Genomic DNA, 14,439 nt, shown 5'->3' with positions numbered 1-14,439 from the left:
ATCTTTGGTGAGCTTATTACCAGGGGCTTGTGTGCTTGTGAATTCTGTCTTATTCCTTGGCCAACTGAGTTGCCTTCAGCACTTTGATCTATAGGGCAGACACTTGGCCTAATACCAAGTGTTTGTATGTGTGTGGCTCCCACCCAGTACTTGTGAGGTTTTTACCAAGTCACAGGTCTCTAGGTTGGCAGGACTGTCCATGGAATGTAGCTTAAAGGTCTAGAACTGAGTTATTCACCTGCTTCAGAGACCACAGTAAATGTCAAGGTCTGCAGTTCTGCATCTATGGCCATGAATGAGCATCTGACCCCAGCTCTCTGAATGGGCAGGACCTCTTCTTGACTATGGCTGGGAGGAGTTAATGACAGTTACAGTGTTACTTCAGAATTCTAAGTGGAATCATGTTAAATGGGCCATTTCCTTGTCTGTAGCCAAGACCAGCAGTCCTCAAGTTTGCCACCTGAAGGAAGACTTGCTTTCTGAAAAAGGCTTTCCTTGGTCTTGTGCTTTTAGCAGGGTATAACAACCCCCTCTCTGAATCACAAAGCAAACATAAATATACTTTTTGTGTGACAGGGTCTTGCTATATTACCCAGGCTGGTCTCAAACACCTGGCCTGAAGTAATCCTTCTGCCTCACCCTCTCAAATAGCTGGAATTACAAATATGAGCTATGGTGCCCGGCTCTCTCACAAAGGCACTTATGTCCATAGATGGCTGATAAATTTTTGTTGCTTTGGGAGATATGCAAGAAGAGGACCTCCTGTTCCAACAACTTGCTGATTTTACTCTTCCTATGTGGTTTCACTTTCCATTTAGTGTTCTCTTTGCATTTCAAATTTGTGTGGAATTTTTTAATAAGTATATATATTTGGGAAACCTAGTGGGGAACGTATGTTCTTAGTAAATCTTATATGTATTCATGAGTGCTTATAAATTATATATGTTCCCAATAAATGAACACTTTTATTATTACTTGATGTTTATATTTTCTCTTGTGACAATTTTGGCTTAAAGTATACTTTGCAAAATATAACAGTTGTTGACATATAATGTACTTTTCCCAATATAATTGTTACCTTTCCAACTGTCACTTGGTTACTATTTGCATGGAATCTTCTTTCTTCCTGCCACTTTGTCTATTATGCCAGTCGTCTAAAGTTAGTCTCTTGGAGACAAGACATAGTTTGTGGTTTTTGAAATTTTTTCTAAATCTGTTTATTCAGTCTTTTGATTAGGATGTTTTGTTGATGAATATTTGAATAGCTGTCTAAAACATAATTACTTACTATTGTCATTTATTGTTTTATTGGATTCTTGTAGCCATTGCTTCTACTCTCTTCTTCTGTGTGTGTTTATGTGTACTTTATAGGTATTTTCTTTGTGGTTACCATGAGAATCACTAAAACCCCCAAAGTTACAACATATAATAAACTGGTAATAGCTTTAACTTCAGTTGCATACAGAAATTTTTTTCATTATATTTACCCTAAACTTCATATTATTGATGTCACTAATTATATATTTAATATTATATAGACATCAACAGATGTTTATTATTGTTCTCATGCATTTTTCAAATTGTAAAGCGTAAGTAAAAGTGTTTTCAGCACCATCATTCTAAAACTACAGAATTTTATTTTTGTGTATATGTACATCTTTCCCAGACAGTTATGTATTTGTATATAATTTTTTGTTTAATGACACATTTTATTTTCAATGGGCTGGAGTCCATTTTACATTTTCTATAGGACAGTTGTACTGGTGATGTAGTTTTTCTGCATTTGGTTATCTTGGAAAATCTTCACCTTCTCTTAATTGTGAAGGACAGTTTTACTGTTAATAGTATTCTTGCTTGAAAGTTTTTGTTTTTTCTTTCAACACCCTGATTATATCACTCAACTCCCTTTTGCCCTGCAAGGTTTCTGTTGATAAATTCACAGGTAATCCCATGGGAGAATGCTTATAAATGACACATCACTTTTCTGTTGCTGCTTTCAACATCTTATTCCTCTCTGTGATTTCAAAATCTTGCTTATAATGTGTCTTGTTATGGTTCTTTTTGTGTTTATTCTTGATTTTTTTTACATCTTATGTATAAATATTTCTGTTATTTTCTTGTATTCTTCAGTCCCACACTTTGTTTCTTGTTATATATTTTATTATTTTGTTGATACTCACATTTCCTGATTTTATTTAGTTGTCTTCATTCCCATTTCACTTATTGAGCATCATTCAGATGAGTCATTTGAATTTTTTAGATAATTTATACATATTTATTTTCTTAGAATTAGTTTTTTATTTATTTTGTTTCCTTGACTGGACCATGTTAGCCTGATAACTTTGCATATGTTGTCATCTTTGGTTCATATTTGGGCATTAATAAAATGCCACCCATCACACTCTTTATAAGTGGCTTTGTCCTGGAGGAGGCTAATAGCTATTTGCCAGGCTGGAGATTCTTATAGCCTCTCAAACCTCTTCTTATGATTTGTCTTCTCTGGAATTGTGTGTTTACTGTTCAGCTAAAGAGATTTGGTCATGTTTCTTTGTAAAAACTTGTAATCATGTGTTACACCTGGTGTCTGTCTGTGGCACTGTGATCTCTCTGCTGCAGTAGCAATTATTTACCTTTTTCTTAGCAGACCAAAGCTGTCATTCAAAGCATACCACCATTTCTTTCAGCAGTCTTTGTTATGGGAAACAGAAACCAGTCTTTGGAAAGCCCCTAAAAGCCAGAAGTATGGGCACATGTGCGATGTTTTGTTTTTTTGTTTTTGTTTTTGTTTTTTTGTTCTTTGCTTTGAGGGAGAAGCCAGGAGTTTGAAGTTTACTCTTAAAGGCACTATGCTGTATTGGGGTGGAGGAAAGGCTGTATGTATAAATGTAACAAACTTTACTTTCTGTTCTACATGGATTTTGCAATTGTGCTCACCTAGGGTGTTGCAAACTCTTAACTAGATTTTATAGTTTTCAAAAAGACATTTTGGTCCATATATTTTTGTTAAGTTTATATGTTCAAAAAGGAATCATGGCTTGTGATATTTTATTATGCCATCTTGTTAATGTCTCTGATATAATTATATTTATTAGATTTGTAAAGTATATTTACTGAAGATTAGTAAGCAGAATAACTTTTTATTTTTATTTCTTTCAGCTATTTTATCATATTCCATTCAAGACCTTTTGCCAGAGCAGGATATGAAAGATTTATGCCAAAAGGTGACACTGACAAGACATAGAAGCTGGGGCCTTGACAATTTGCACTTAGTGAAAGACTGGAGAACTGTGAATGAAGGTAAGGGGCAGAAAGAATATTACAATAGACTTACTCAATGTTCGTCAACTAAAAGCAAAATCTTTCAATGTATTGAATGTGGCAGAAATTTTAGCCGGAGATCAATCCTTAGTGAACATAAGATAATTCATACTGGAGAGAAACCATACAAATGTGAAGAATGTGGCAAAGTTTTCAATCGATGTTCAAACCTAACCAAACATAAAAGAATTCATACTGGAGAGAAACCCTACAAATGTAACGAATGTGGCAAAGTTTTTAATTGGTGGTCACAACTAACTAACCATAAGAAAATTCATAGTGGAGAGAAACCCTACAAATGTGATGAATGTGGCAAAGTTTTTAATTGGTGGTCACAACTAACTAGCCATAAGAAAATTCATAGTGGAGAGAAACCGTACACATGTGAAGAATGTGGCAAAGCCTTTACCCAGTTCTCAAACCTTACACAACATAAGAGAATTCATACTGGAGAGAAACCCTACAAATGCAAAGAATGTTGCAAAGCCTTTAACAAGTTCTCAAACCTTACTCAACATAAGAGAATTCATACTGGAGAGAAACCCTACAAGTGTGAAGAATGTGGCAACGTTTTTAATGAGTGCTCACACCTAACTAGACATAGAAGAATTCATACTGGAGAGAAACCCTACAGATGTGAAGAATGTGGCAAAGCCTTTACACAGTTTGCAAGCCTTACTCGTCATAAAAGAATTCATACTGGAGAAAAACCCTACCAATGTGAAGAATGTGGCAAAACTTTTAATCGGTGTTCACACCTAAGTAGCCATAAGAGAATTCATACTGGAGAGAAACCCTACAAGTGTGAAGAATGTGGCAGAACCTTTACTCAATTATCAAACCTCACTCAGCATAAAAGAATTCATACTGGAGAGAAACCCTACAAATGCAAAGAATGTGGCAAAGCATTTAACAAATTCTCAAGCCTTACTCAGCATAAGAGAATTCATACCGGAGTGAAACCCTACAAATGTGAAGAATGTGGGAAAGTTTTTAAACAGTGCTCTCACCTAATTAGCCATAAGAGAATTCATACTGGAGAGAAACCCTACAAATGTAAAGAATGTGGCAAAGCTTTTTACCAATCCTCAATCCTTAGTAAGCATAAGAGAATTCATACTGAAGAGAAACCCTACAAATGTGAAGAATGTGGCAAAGCCTTTAACCAGTTCTCAAGCCTTACTCGTCATAAAAGAATTCATACTGGAGAAAAACGTACAAATGTAAAGAATGTGGAAAAGGTTTTTACCAATCCTCAATCCATAGTAAGTATAAGATAATTTATACTGGAGAGGAACCTGACAAATGTAAAAAATGTGGCAGTCTTTAAAAACTGCTAACATTATACATGGCTTCAGTAATTTCATACTGAATAAAAGTGGTATGAGCATAATGACTGTTTAAGGATGTTTCACAAAATGTAAACTTCAGAGTGCATAACACTGTACTGAATGAAATTTATAAATATAAAAGATTACAATACCTTCATTTCAAAGATCTTCCTGTAAATAGAATCTGTACTAGAGGAAAAACCCTTAAACAATTATTCAGACTTTATTCAACTTTAGAGGATTTTATGGGGGTAAAAAACTTCCTACAAATGTGGAAAAACATTTTTTCAAGATATATACCTTAGAAAACACTAGAGTTTATCGTATAGTAGAATATATTTTACAGATACAGTGAATACAAACAAATGTCCAAAATTAAGTCTAAATAAAACATTACATAATTTACTGTAGAAAGTACTAAGGCACTAACAGTTTCAGATGTTACTTTAAAGAAGTGTTGATTGTCGAGAATCATTCAAAGTTAAAATAGATAATTTAGTTGTATGTAAATTTAAATGAATCAAGAGATGATGTCTTTTTGAAGTGCAGTTACATTCACGTTATACTTTTTTTGCATTAAAAGTTTTTATATTTTTGATTATATATTTTAATATTGATGTAATTCATATCTCAAATAACTTCATTTTATTATATTTATTGTTTATGTTAAAGTATGTGGTCAGTTGTTGCTGCATAAGAGCTATGAGAAGTTCTTCTATATTAGATGACCATCATTTATATACTTTTTCATGAATGATTAAGGGTGCTGAAATGTAACATTTATAAGGAAAATCTAAGTAGAAATGCTTTTTGTTGATGTATAACAGTGTTTTAAGTAACACATTAGGTATTCAGAGAAGTATTTTGCATTATAGTAATAGGGAAACATTTTGAGTTTTAGTAATAAATTGTTTTATGAGTCGCACATTAAGGTAATACAGTAGTTTTTGAAATGTTATTTTTAGAATGCAATTTCTTTTCATAAAACAAAATGATTTTTAATGTGTTAAGAATATTTTGCATTGAATGAAGTATATCTTGCCACAATAATTAACCTATACCACCTTACCCAAAGTTGTAGATAACAGATAGTAACAATACACTACTGGGTAACAGTGAAAGGACACCTCTAGTAATCTCTTTTCCCAGTGGCTTTTAATTTCAAACAACTTGGGGAATTTTTTTTATATGACATGCTTTGGTTTTTTTGTACCTTACCTCATGTTGAAATGTGTTCCCCCATGTTGGAGGCGGGGTCTAGTGGAAGGTGTTTAGGTCAGGGATGTAGATTCCTCATGAATGGAGTGGTGTTCTTACCACTGCAGTTAGTGTGTTCTCTGTTAGTTCATGTGAAAGCTGGTTGTTAAAAAAAAAAAAAAAAGCTGATATTCCTCTCGCTTTGTCTTTTGCCATGATATCCCTTTGCCTTTTATCATGCATGAAAGCTTCCTGAGGCCTCATCAGAAGTTAAGCAGATGCTGATTTCATGCTTGTATAGCCAACAGAACTGAGGCTAATAAACCTCCTTTCTTTATTAATTTGCCAATGTTAAGTATTCCCTTCTAGCAGCACAAAATGGACTAGCATACCATAGGTTATATTTTTATTTTTTTCTTTTGTAAATACTGGACAATGATACTCTTATATAATCTTCAGTATAACCATTATAATTGCTCACTATAATGATAATCATAAAGGAGTATAATGAAAAGCCATGTATTTTGAATCCTGAATGACTATTTACAAAAGGTCATACTACATTTTTCTTTGAGCCTGTGACCTCTCTGGCCTGTAAAAACACATACATACATTTAGTTTTGATTAACATGGAGTTCATTTTATAAGTCTATCACTCTAAACGTAAGTGTTAGCTTTAAGAGAATTATGGAGCATGTAATTGTGTTTGAGTCTAGGTGTGTACTTTTTTGAGAAGAAAAAGATATTGGAACAAAATATAATTTAAAAAGTATTGGTAATTTACTAGCAAACTAGGAATCTCAAAGATTCTGAAAGTAAATATTTATTCTCTGCTTTGTATTGAATTTACTTCTGTAAAATCTTATGGCTGCTGGCTCAGAATCTTCTCATGCAAATCCTGTTTTTTTCTTGTCTGTTGATCATACTAAACCTAATGTATAGTTTTCTCATTCCAAAGTTCATGAAATTTTCTCTATATTCCTGAGAAATTCTAAGAATAACTTTCATAAAATGTATTAATGTTCACAAGATAGTTTTAAGATATAATTCTACAATGTGTGTGTTGCTACATTTTATTTAATTAGTACATTCTATTTTTGTGTTTCAATTGGAGAACCCTATTTTGGCCAATTTTTACGTGGTTTTTGTTTCCATTTTAATATTTTACATAATTGAATTTTTTTCACTTTATTGAGCCACTTTGTTTAGATGTACACTGGGAAGGCTTCATAATTCACAGTTGTTTTGACATATAAATGAGGTGAACAAACACAGGAAAGTGCTAGGTTTCCTGGGGGTATAACAGATACTCGATAATTAGCAGTAAATATTCTTGTTTAAGTCACTTTTTGGCTGCAAGTAAGAGATTAGAAATATTCAGCATAAAGAGATGGCATTAACTCTGCATGTAAAGAAAACACATGTATACCCAGGCTGTACAACTGCCTCTGAAATTAAGAGGAATTGTGCTTATTTCATAGTTATCTCTGGTACTTCACTATTATTTTATTTTCACCCCCAATTATGCATCAGTCATAGCCCTTTCCCTTCTTTGCTTATTATGGCTACAGATTTCTCACAGTTCTCTGCAGTCCATGTAATTTCACACAGTATTTTGTAGGTTGTGATAAGAAATTTGAAATTTTTAATATAGTGAAAAATTGGATCTAACTGGAGAGTTTGAGGACATTTTTAAGTTACAAATGCACCATTTGAATCATTTAATTGGCATAATTGGGATGTACTCTACACAGTTTATAGGATTAAATTACTGAGTTAGTAATGTTTGTATGAAAGAAATGTTATTAGATTCTACCACAAAATGTGGTAAACATGAAATCAGTTAGAATCAGTAAAGCATTAATAATGGTAGGCTATATATCATAATCACTATATAAAGAAACATCAGAATTTGGAAACCCTTTAAGCAAAAATATATCTTAGAAATCTTAAGGACACTTAATGGCAAGCAAAAAAGTTTAAATTTAGTTTTTTATAAATTACATATAGCACAATTTATGTGTACATGTAGAATCTTTTAGTTTTTAGTGTTTATGTAATATATTAGGCAATAATAAACATTTACATTTATGTTTACATTTATATTTAATTTTTTGAATTTAATTTAAATTTCTAAATGCTTCTGTGGATTTAAATTTTGGAATAATCTTTTCTTCCCCATTGATACTGGAATCTTGGGAAGTTTCTTACTCATATCACAATATGTTTTATTCAAATGGGTGCAGCTTACATTGCAGAGTTTATATAAATAATCACATAACAAGCCACTTCCTTAGTCATTTTCTGTATTAAAAAACTCAGAGATCTAGAGAGCTTTTGGATTGAAATATTTCCTTGGTGATTTTGGATGCAAACCTGATTTCTGTGTTCACACCATGGCCAGAGATGGGACTGTTAGCACCACCTGCTTCTTTAATGTCATCCACATGATCAGCATCAGCACCAGAAACTCCAGGTGTCCCAAACTTAAAGTGAAAGCCATAGAGTCCATTGGTGACTCCCATGTTCTGTGCTGGTTCTAGAACATGCTGGTAAATATCAGAGTTTCTATGCTTATAGCTGATAAGTAGACATTTTTAAAAATCATAAAAACTGTATTTTCTATATAGTTCAGCTAAGTTTGTGAAAAAGATGCAGACTCAGTATTTGGAGCATTGCTATTGCTCCATGATGTGTTTAAAAATTATTTTTAAATTGACAAAATTATATATATACATATATATATCTTGTAACACATGATGTTTGAAATGCTTAATTCTAGCCAATTAAAAACTCTTTACCTCAATAGTTATTTTTATTGTGAGAACGCTCAACATTGTCTTGGCACTTTAAAAAATATATATATATATTCTCAATAACTGTAGTCACTCTGCACTACAATAGGTCTCTTGAACTAATTCCTTCTAGCTAACAGGCATTGTTTATCATTTAACAGATAATTCTCTAAGCCCCCTTCTAAAACTTCAGCATCTCTTAACCTTCTTTCTAGTCTCTACTTTATGAGATCAACTTGTTTAGATTCCACGTGAGTGAGACCGTGAGGTATTCATCTTTCTGTGTTCTGCTCCATTGGTCTATTTATCTGTTTTTAATGCCAGTATTGGACTGTTTCAGTTACTGTAGCTTTGCAGTATATTTGACTGTCAAGTAGTGCAATGCTTCCAGCTTTCAGAGTCTTTTGCTGTACTATATGAATTTTTGTTTTTTTGTTTTTGTGAAAAATTTTATTGATATTTTGATAGACATTATGTTAAATATATACATTATTTTGTGTAACATAGACTTTTTAGCAATATTAATTTGGCCAATTTATGAATAAGGGATAACTTTTCATTTATTTGTGTTTAATTTTATACCTTGATTTTCTTTAGCTTTTAATGTAGAGATCTTTAACATTTTTGAATAATTTTATTTGGAAGTAAACTTTTTGTAACTATTGCAGGTGTCAGTTGTTTTCTTTCTTTTTCAGATAGTTTGTTGTTAGTGTATAGAAATGCCACTGACCCTTATATTTTGATTTTGTATCCTGCAACTTTAGTGAATTTATTCTAAGTGTTTTTAAAGTTTTCTATTTATAAGACTGTGATATCTGCAAACAGGGACAATTATTTTCTTTCTTTCCAATTTGGTTGTCTTTGGTTTTGTTTTCTAATTGCTGTGGCCTGGAAATTCAGTAGCATGTTAAATAAGGGTGATGAAATTAGATATCTTTGCCTTACTATAACTCTTAGAAAAAAAGGCTTACAACTTTTGAAGGTTTAGCATGATGTCAGATGTCCATTTGTCATATATGGCCTTTAGTGGCTTGAGGTATGTATGTTCTATATGTAATTTGTTTTGAGATTTTGTCATAAAGTAATGTTGAATTTTCTAAAATTCTTTTTCTGCATTCACTTAAAAGTTATAATTGGTTCTGAGATCCTTCATCTTTGTCAGAATCTAGGAGGATGCATCTATACCTAGAGGAGGACACGAAGGCATCATATGTTACATTCTTGTGACATATAATGTCTACTGCTTATAATGTCTACTGTGAGTTTCTGACTCCCCAAATGAAATTGAGGCCCAGAAACTCTCAACTGCTTTGTTCATTGAATAATGCCAAGTGTCTAGAAATGTGACTATTCAGATTAAACGCTTAATGTGTGTGTGTTAACTAAATAAATCTCAACCAGAACCTTCTCAGATATTTTGTTGAACGTGGGACCTTTTGTTTTGTTTTGTTTTGTTTTACCAGCAGGGGACCCCTGTTTTGTCTGTCAAGAACAAAGACCAGGCAAAAGAAATGTCAAACCGCATTTAGAAATGCAAAAATGGACTTGCTTTTGATATGCTTTTCCCAACAATAAGGGACATGAGTCATTGGGGCATGTTACAGAGAGTTTCAGTAAAATTCAGAAAAAAATAATAAATATGAACAGCCACAGCATGCCCAGAAGCCTTTTTATGGAGCCAGGCATGGTTGACCTGCTTTCCATGTCTCAAAACATTAGTCCCTACAAGAACCCTATGAGGTTTATCTTCTTTTCACCCATTTTCAGAGAAGAAAAGTTCAGCTCAGAGAGCTACAGGAACATTGGGGACATCTCCAAGACACAGCCAATAGGTGGCAGTCATCAGTGTGTTTTGGAAGGGACAAACATTGAGCTTCTGAACAGCTACTCCAGGAACTATGGTGCTGTGGTGAAGTCCTGGTTAGGAGCCTAGGAAAATGGTGAAGGAAAAGATGGTCCCAGCCTGCAAAACCAAAGTCAGGAACTCCACCAGCATCTCCCTTCTCCCTAGCCTGGTGGTCCACATCATGCAGATTTACTCTAGATTCAACTTAGACTCATTTTTATACTACTCAGGGGACAAGGAGGGAACTACAGTCAGTAATAGCAACATGAGCCTCAGGTGCTTTGGGGATTGAAATTCAGACCAGGAAATTCCAATACATCAGTGCATATGGAGGCCATGCGTATTTAAGGAGAAGGTTCTAGGCTTCCAAAGTAAAATTGAATGTGGAGGTTGGGGCTTGATTCAAACATTAATACTTTTGAGACATTTTTATGGTATTTGTCAGCTGTGGAGCAACAGCACACATCTGTATTAATAGCCTGTGTTAATAGCCTCATCGTAGAAATGAGAAAACACAGGCTTTTGCACATGAAATGGCTCCTCAAAGCATGTGGTTCAGAATTGAGAACGTGCAGAGTGAGAGTGGTATGAATTTTCCTGTAAGCTACCTATAAGCTACCTGAAGTTCTGTTTGCTCTCATGTGGAGGAAAAGAGCCTTGAAGAAGTTTTATTTTTTTCTTTGTTTGGAAAGAACACACAGAGCAAGATGATTTACAATAACCCTTTTGACCTAACACACATACTTGTTTTCTTTAACATTAAGGGGAGTCTTAAGAAACCCCAAATAAGTATTAAATGACTGAAAGGTGACTCAAACTTATCTGTTAAACAACTGGAAATGCAAGGAATTACATTAATTTCTTTGTCACACAGACACCAGATTGGCAAAAAATTAAGTCTTAACATTCAAGGGAGGCTGGATGTAGGGAACCAGCGATATTGAGAGACTGCTGGGGACAATATACTTGCCACAGCCCTTTTGGAAAGTAATCTGGCTGTAACTATTAAAGTTTTACCCATGCATATTCTTTACCAAGTTACCCCTTTCTGCAGGTGATTACTATATATTATGGGCTGAATTGCATTTTCTCCCAAAAATGTTCAGAATGGGAATATATTTGGACATATGATTTTTATAGAGTTAATTAAGGTTAAGTGAGTTTATTGGAGTGAGCCCTAATCCAATATGACTGGGGTCTTTATAAGAAGTGATGGTAAAGATACAGAAACAGAAGATCCTGTGAACACAGCAATGGAAGACAGCCATCTACAAGTCAAGGAAAATGGCCTCAGAAAAAACACCCCAGCCATAGCTTGATGTCATATTCCTAGCCTCCAGAATTGTGAGAAAAAAAAAATCTGTTATTAAAGCCTTGAGTTTGTGATGCTGTATTATGACAGCGTAGCAAACTGTTATAGTTTGTTAGGACACATACAATATGTTTCCTGCAGCACGACTGAAGTGGAAATAAAATGTCTTCATGCCAGTTTCCACCAGCATTGAAAGGCTGAACCACTGTGGGAAACAGCTTTGATCATGAAATAACATAAAGACGTGATATCAAGACATGTAAGGGCAGAGCTCCTGCCCTGGTGGGACTATAGGCATGAGTTCTCTGAGATGACACATTGCAGAGAAATGCATAGGATACCTTAACCTTTTTGGTTTAACCCCCGGCTCCCCTTTTGTAAACACTTCCCTTATAAAAATACTGGTGTGTAAGGTATGGAGAAGGAGCTGTCTGCTATAAGAGATACCTAGGTGCAGTTATTTAATAAAAACAGCAACATGCAAAGATACTCATGGCCTAGTGTGAAGTAAAAACAACAGAAAAATGTTTTCTCTGGTATTCCTACAAGTATGTGAACAGGGATTTGCACCTAACTGTTTGCCATTTAGGACTCATGAAAGCCAGACTCCTTTGGGAAAGAATGGTGAGTTACCCTAGTGGAAAAGCCCTAGGACAGATCCCAGGGTGTCTACATACTCAGATCTTGGTCCTGGGCCCACTTTTGTCTCCTCTGATCCCTGTCTGCAAAGACCTCTCTGTGCCCACTCCCACCCAAGCCCAGTGCTAGATATGATTGGTGGCATGGTATACCTGCCCTTCATCCAAAGAGATGGAGTAGTTGGACCCATCAAACAGCTTTTTATTGATCTCCTGCATGGAGCTCTGCAAAGAGAGTGCCTTGCAGCTAGGCCAAGAGGCATCAGTGGTTGCCTGGTTGTCATCAAAGGGGGACACTTCCATTAAAAGTTCTCCAAAGGTTGAGGCTTTGTTGAGCCACGATTACACCACTGCACTTCGGCCTGTGAGACAAAAGTGAGACCCTATTTAAATAAGATAATTATCCCTATATCAGGCATAAAAGAGAATTCCCATAGACCTACAGCCAGAAAGGAAACCAGATCACGGTTTGAAGTCTTGGGGTTCACATCCAAGAAGACAAAGTTGTTTTTCAACACTCACCTCCCTGTCCTGTCATGCCCTGTGGTATGAACCTGACCAGCTCACTAAGGCTTCCGACACTTGATAATCTGCTTGTGTCCAGAAATAGCCTCCTCAGCACTTGCTTTCCCCAACACATGGTGTCAGACATGTGAGTCTTATAGGATCACAGGTGAGGCCTCACCTGCATGGGCCTCTCCTGAGATGCCCTGTGTTACCTTTGCATGCCCCCTGCCAAGTGGCCAGAGGCATCAGTGGTGAGAGTTGAGCCAATGCCTGCATTGTTGGAAAGCATTCTCACGTCAGGCCTTACTAAATCAAGAGCCTTGGAAAGTCAGGATATAGCAAAAGAACATCATGCTCTCTTGAGCATTTCCTACTGAGTAAGTTGACTACTGGGGCTGTCTCTAGAATGTAGGTGCCTGGTTACCAGGGTTCTAAGTTATCTTGGGGTCTGTCACTGAGAAAGTAAGGTCACTTCAGGGTTCTATCCCCAGGACCCCTTCCTTCCATAAGACCTACCCAAAGGCCCTGCTGGGCTACTGATTTCTCACGCTCCCCACCATGTGAACTCCTTGCCTATACACAGTTATGCAAGCACAGACTCTCTCAGTCCCCTACGGAGACTGGACAGTCAGGGCCCCAGGTTTGTGGTGACACAGCTGGATCAGAACTACTTTTTTCTAACCAGTTCCATGACCCTAGAAGTCATTGTGTATTTTGGTGCCTACCCAGCCTCCTAACCTACCCAATGGGGATTATACCAGCATCTTCCTAGAAAATTCTTCAGGTACAAATGAGACAAAACTCATGGCATAGTGTCACATGAAGATAATGCACAAATTTAGAGATGAAAGAATTACAAGAAGGGGTGGGAGGTAGTATGGACTACAACTCAGACAGGCCTGGGCCCAGCAGTGTGGTTTTGGAAAGTCACTTCTCTGGGCCTCATTTTTCATTCTGAATTAGAGGTTAAAATCCAAATATTGCCATCTTCCAGCTAATTACACATTCCAGTGACTTTCCATTATATGTAAAATCAGACCCTTGTGCTGCATATCAGGTGGTGTGCAGCATCTGCAAAAGCTCAGAGCACTATGGGGCTAATGACTCACTTCTGGCCAACAGAATTCAGCAAAGACGATGGGATATCACTTATATTTCGCCTTATTCTGGAGATCAGTGTCTGGCATAATTGGGCTTTGGCAAGGGCTCTCAGGTTGTAGGCTGGACACTTAAGGTTGTACACTTACCTGGCAAAGAGAGTAAGAGCTTTTTAAGAACTATTTCATAAAGCCAGTAAATCCAACTATGAGGGCTTCAGCCTTAGAATATAATTGCCTTCCATTTCCTCAGCTTTAAGATGTCAAAATATGAATTAGACAATTATGTCATGACTAAGCCTGAGCATTTATGTATGTAAAGCTATTAATATTTTTTGTGAACTGCAACATATCTTTTGCCAGTTTTTCTATTTTGTGGATTATCTTTTTCTAGTCAA

The 14,439-nt window shown here is 35.6% G+C and overlaps 1 protein-coding gene across 1 annotated transcript in view; it reads left to right on the top strand.

Moving 5' to 3' along the window:
- Nucleotides 1-12,288, top strand: part of ZNF678 (zinc finger protein 678) — a 96,678-nt gene extending 84,390 nt beyond the window's left edge. The window contains 2 exon segments of the mRNA XM_054467622.2: nt 3,157-4,530; nt 4,533-12,288. Coding sequence (XP_054323597.1) covers nt 3,157-4,530; nt 4,533-4,648 — 1,490 coding nt within the window. The 3' untranslated portion in view covers nt 4,649-12,288.
- Nucleotides 12,289-14,439: the final 2,151 nt, after the last annotated feature.

This window comes from Pongo pygmaeus, chromosome 1 (genome assembly GCF_028885625.2).
Source record: "Pongo pygmaeus isolate AG05252 chromosome 1, NHGRI_mPonPyg2-v2.0_pri, whole genome shotgun sequence".
In the NCBI taxonomy this organism is placed as follows: domain Eukaryota; kingdom Metazoa; phylum Chordata; class Mammalia; order Primates; family Hominidae; genus Pongo; species Pongo pygmaeus.
This window is presented reverse-complemented; position numbering and strand designations above follow the sequence as displayed.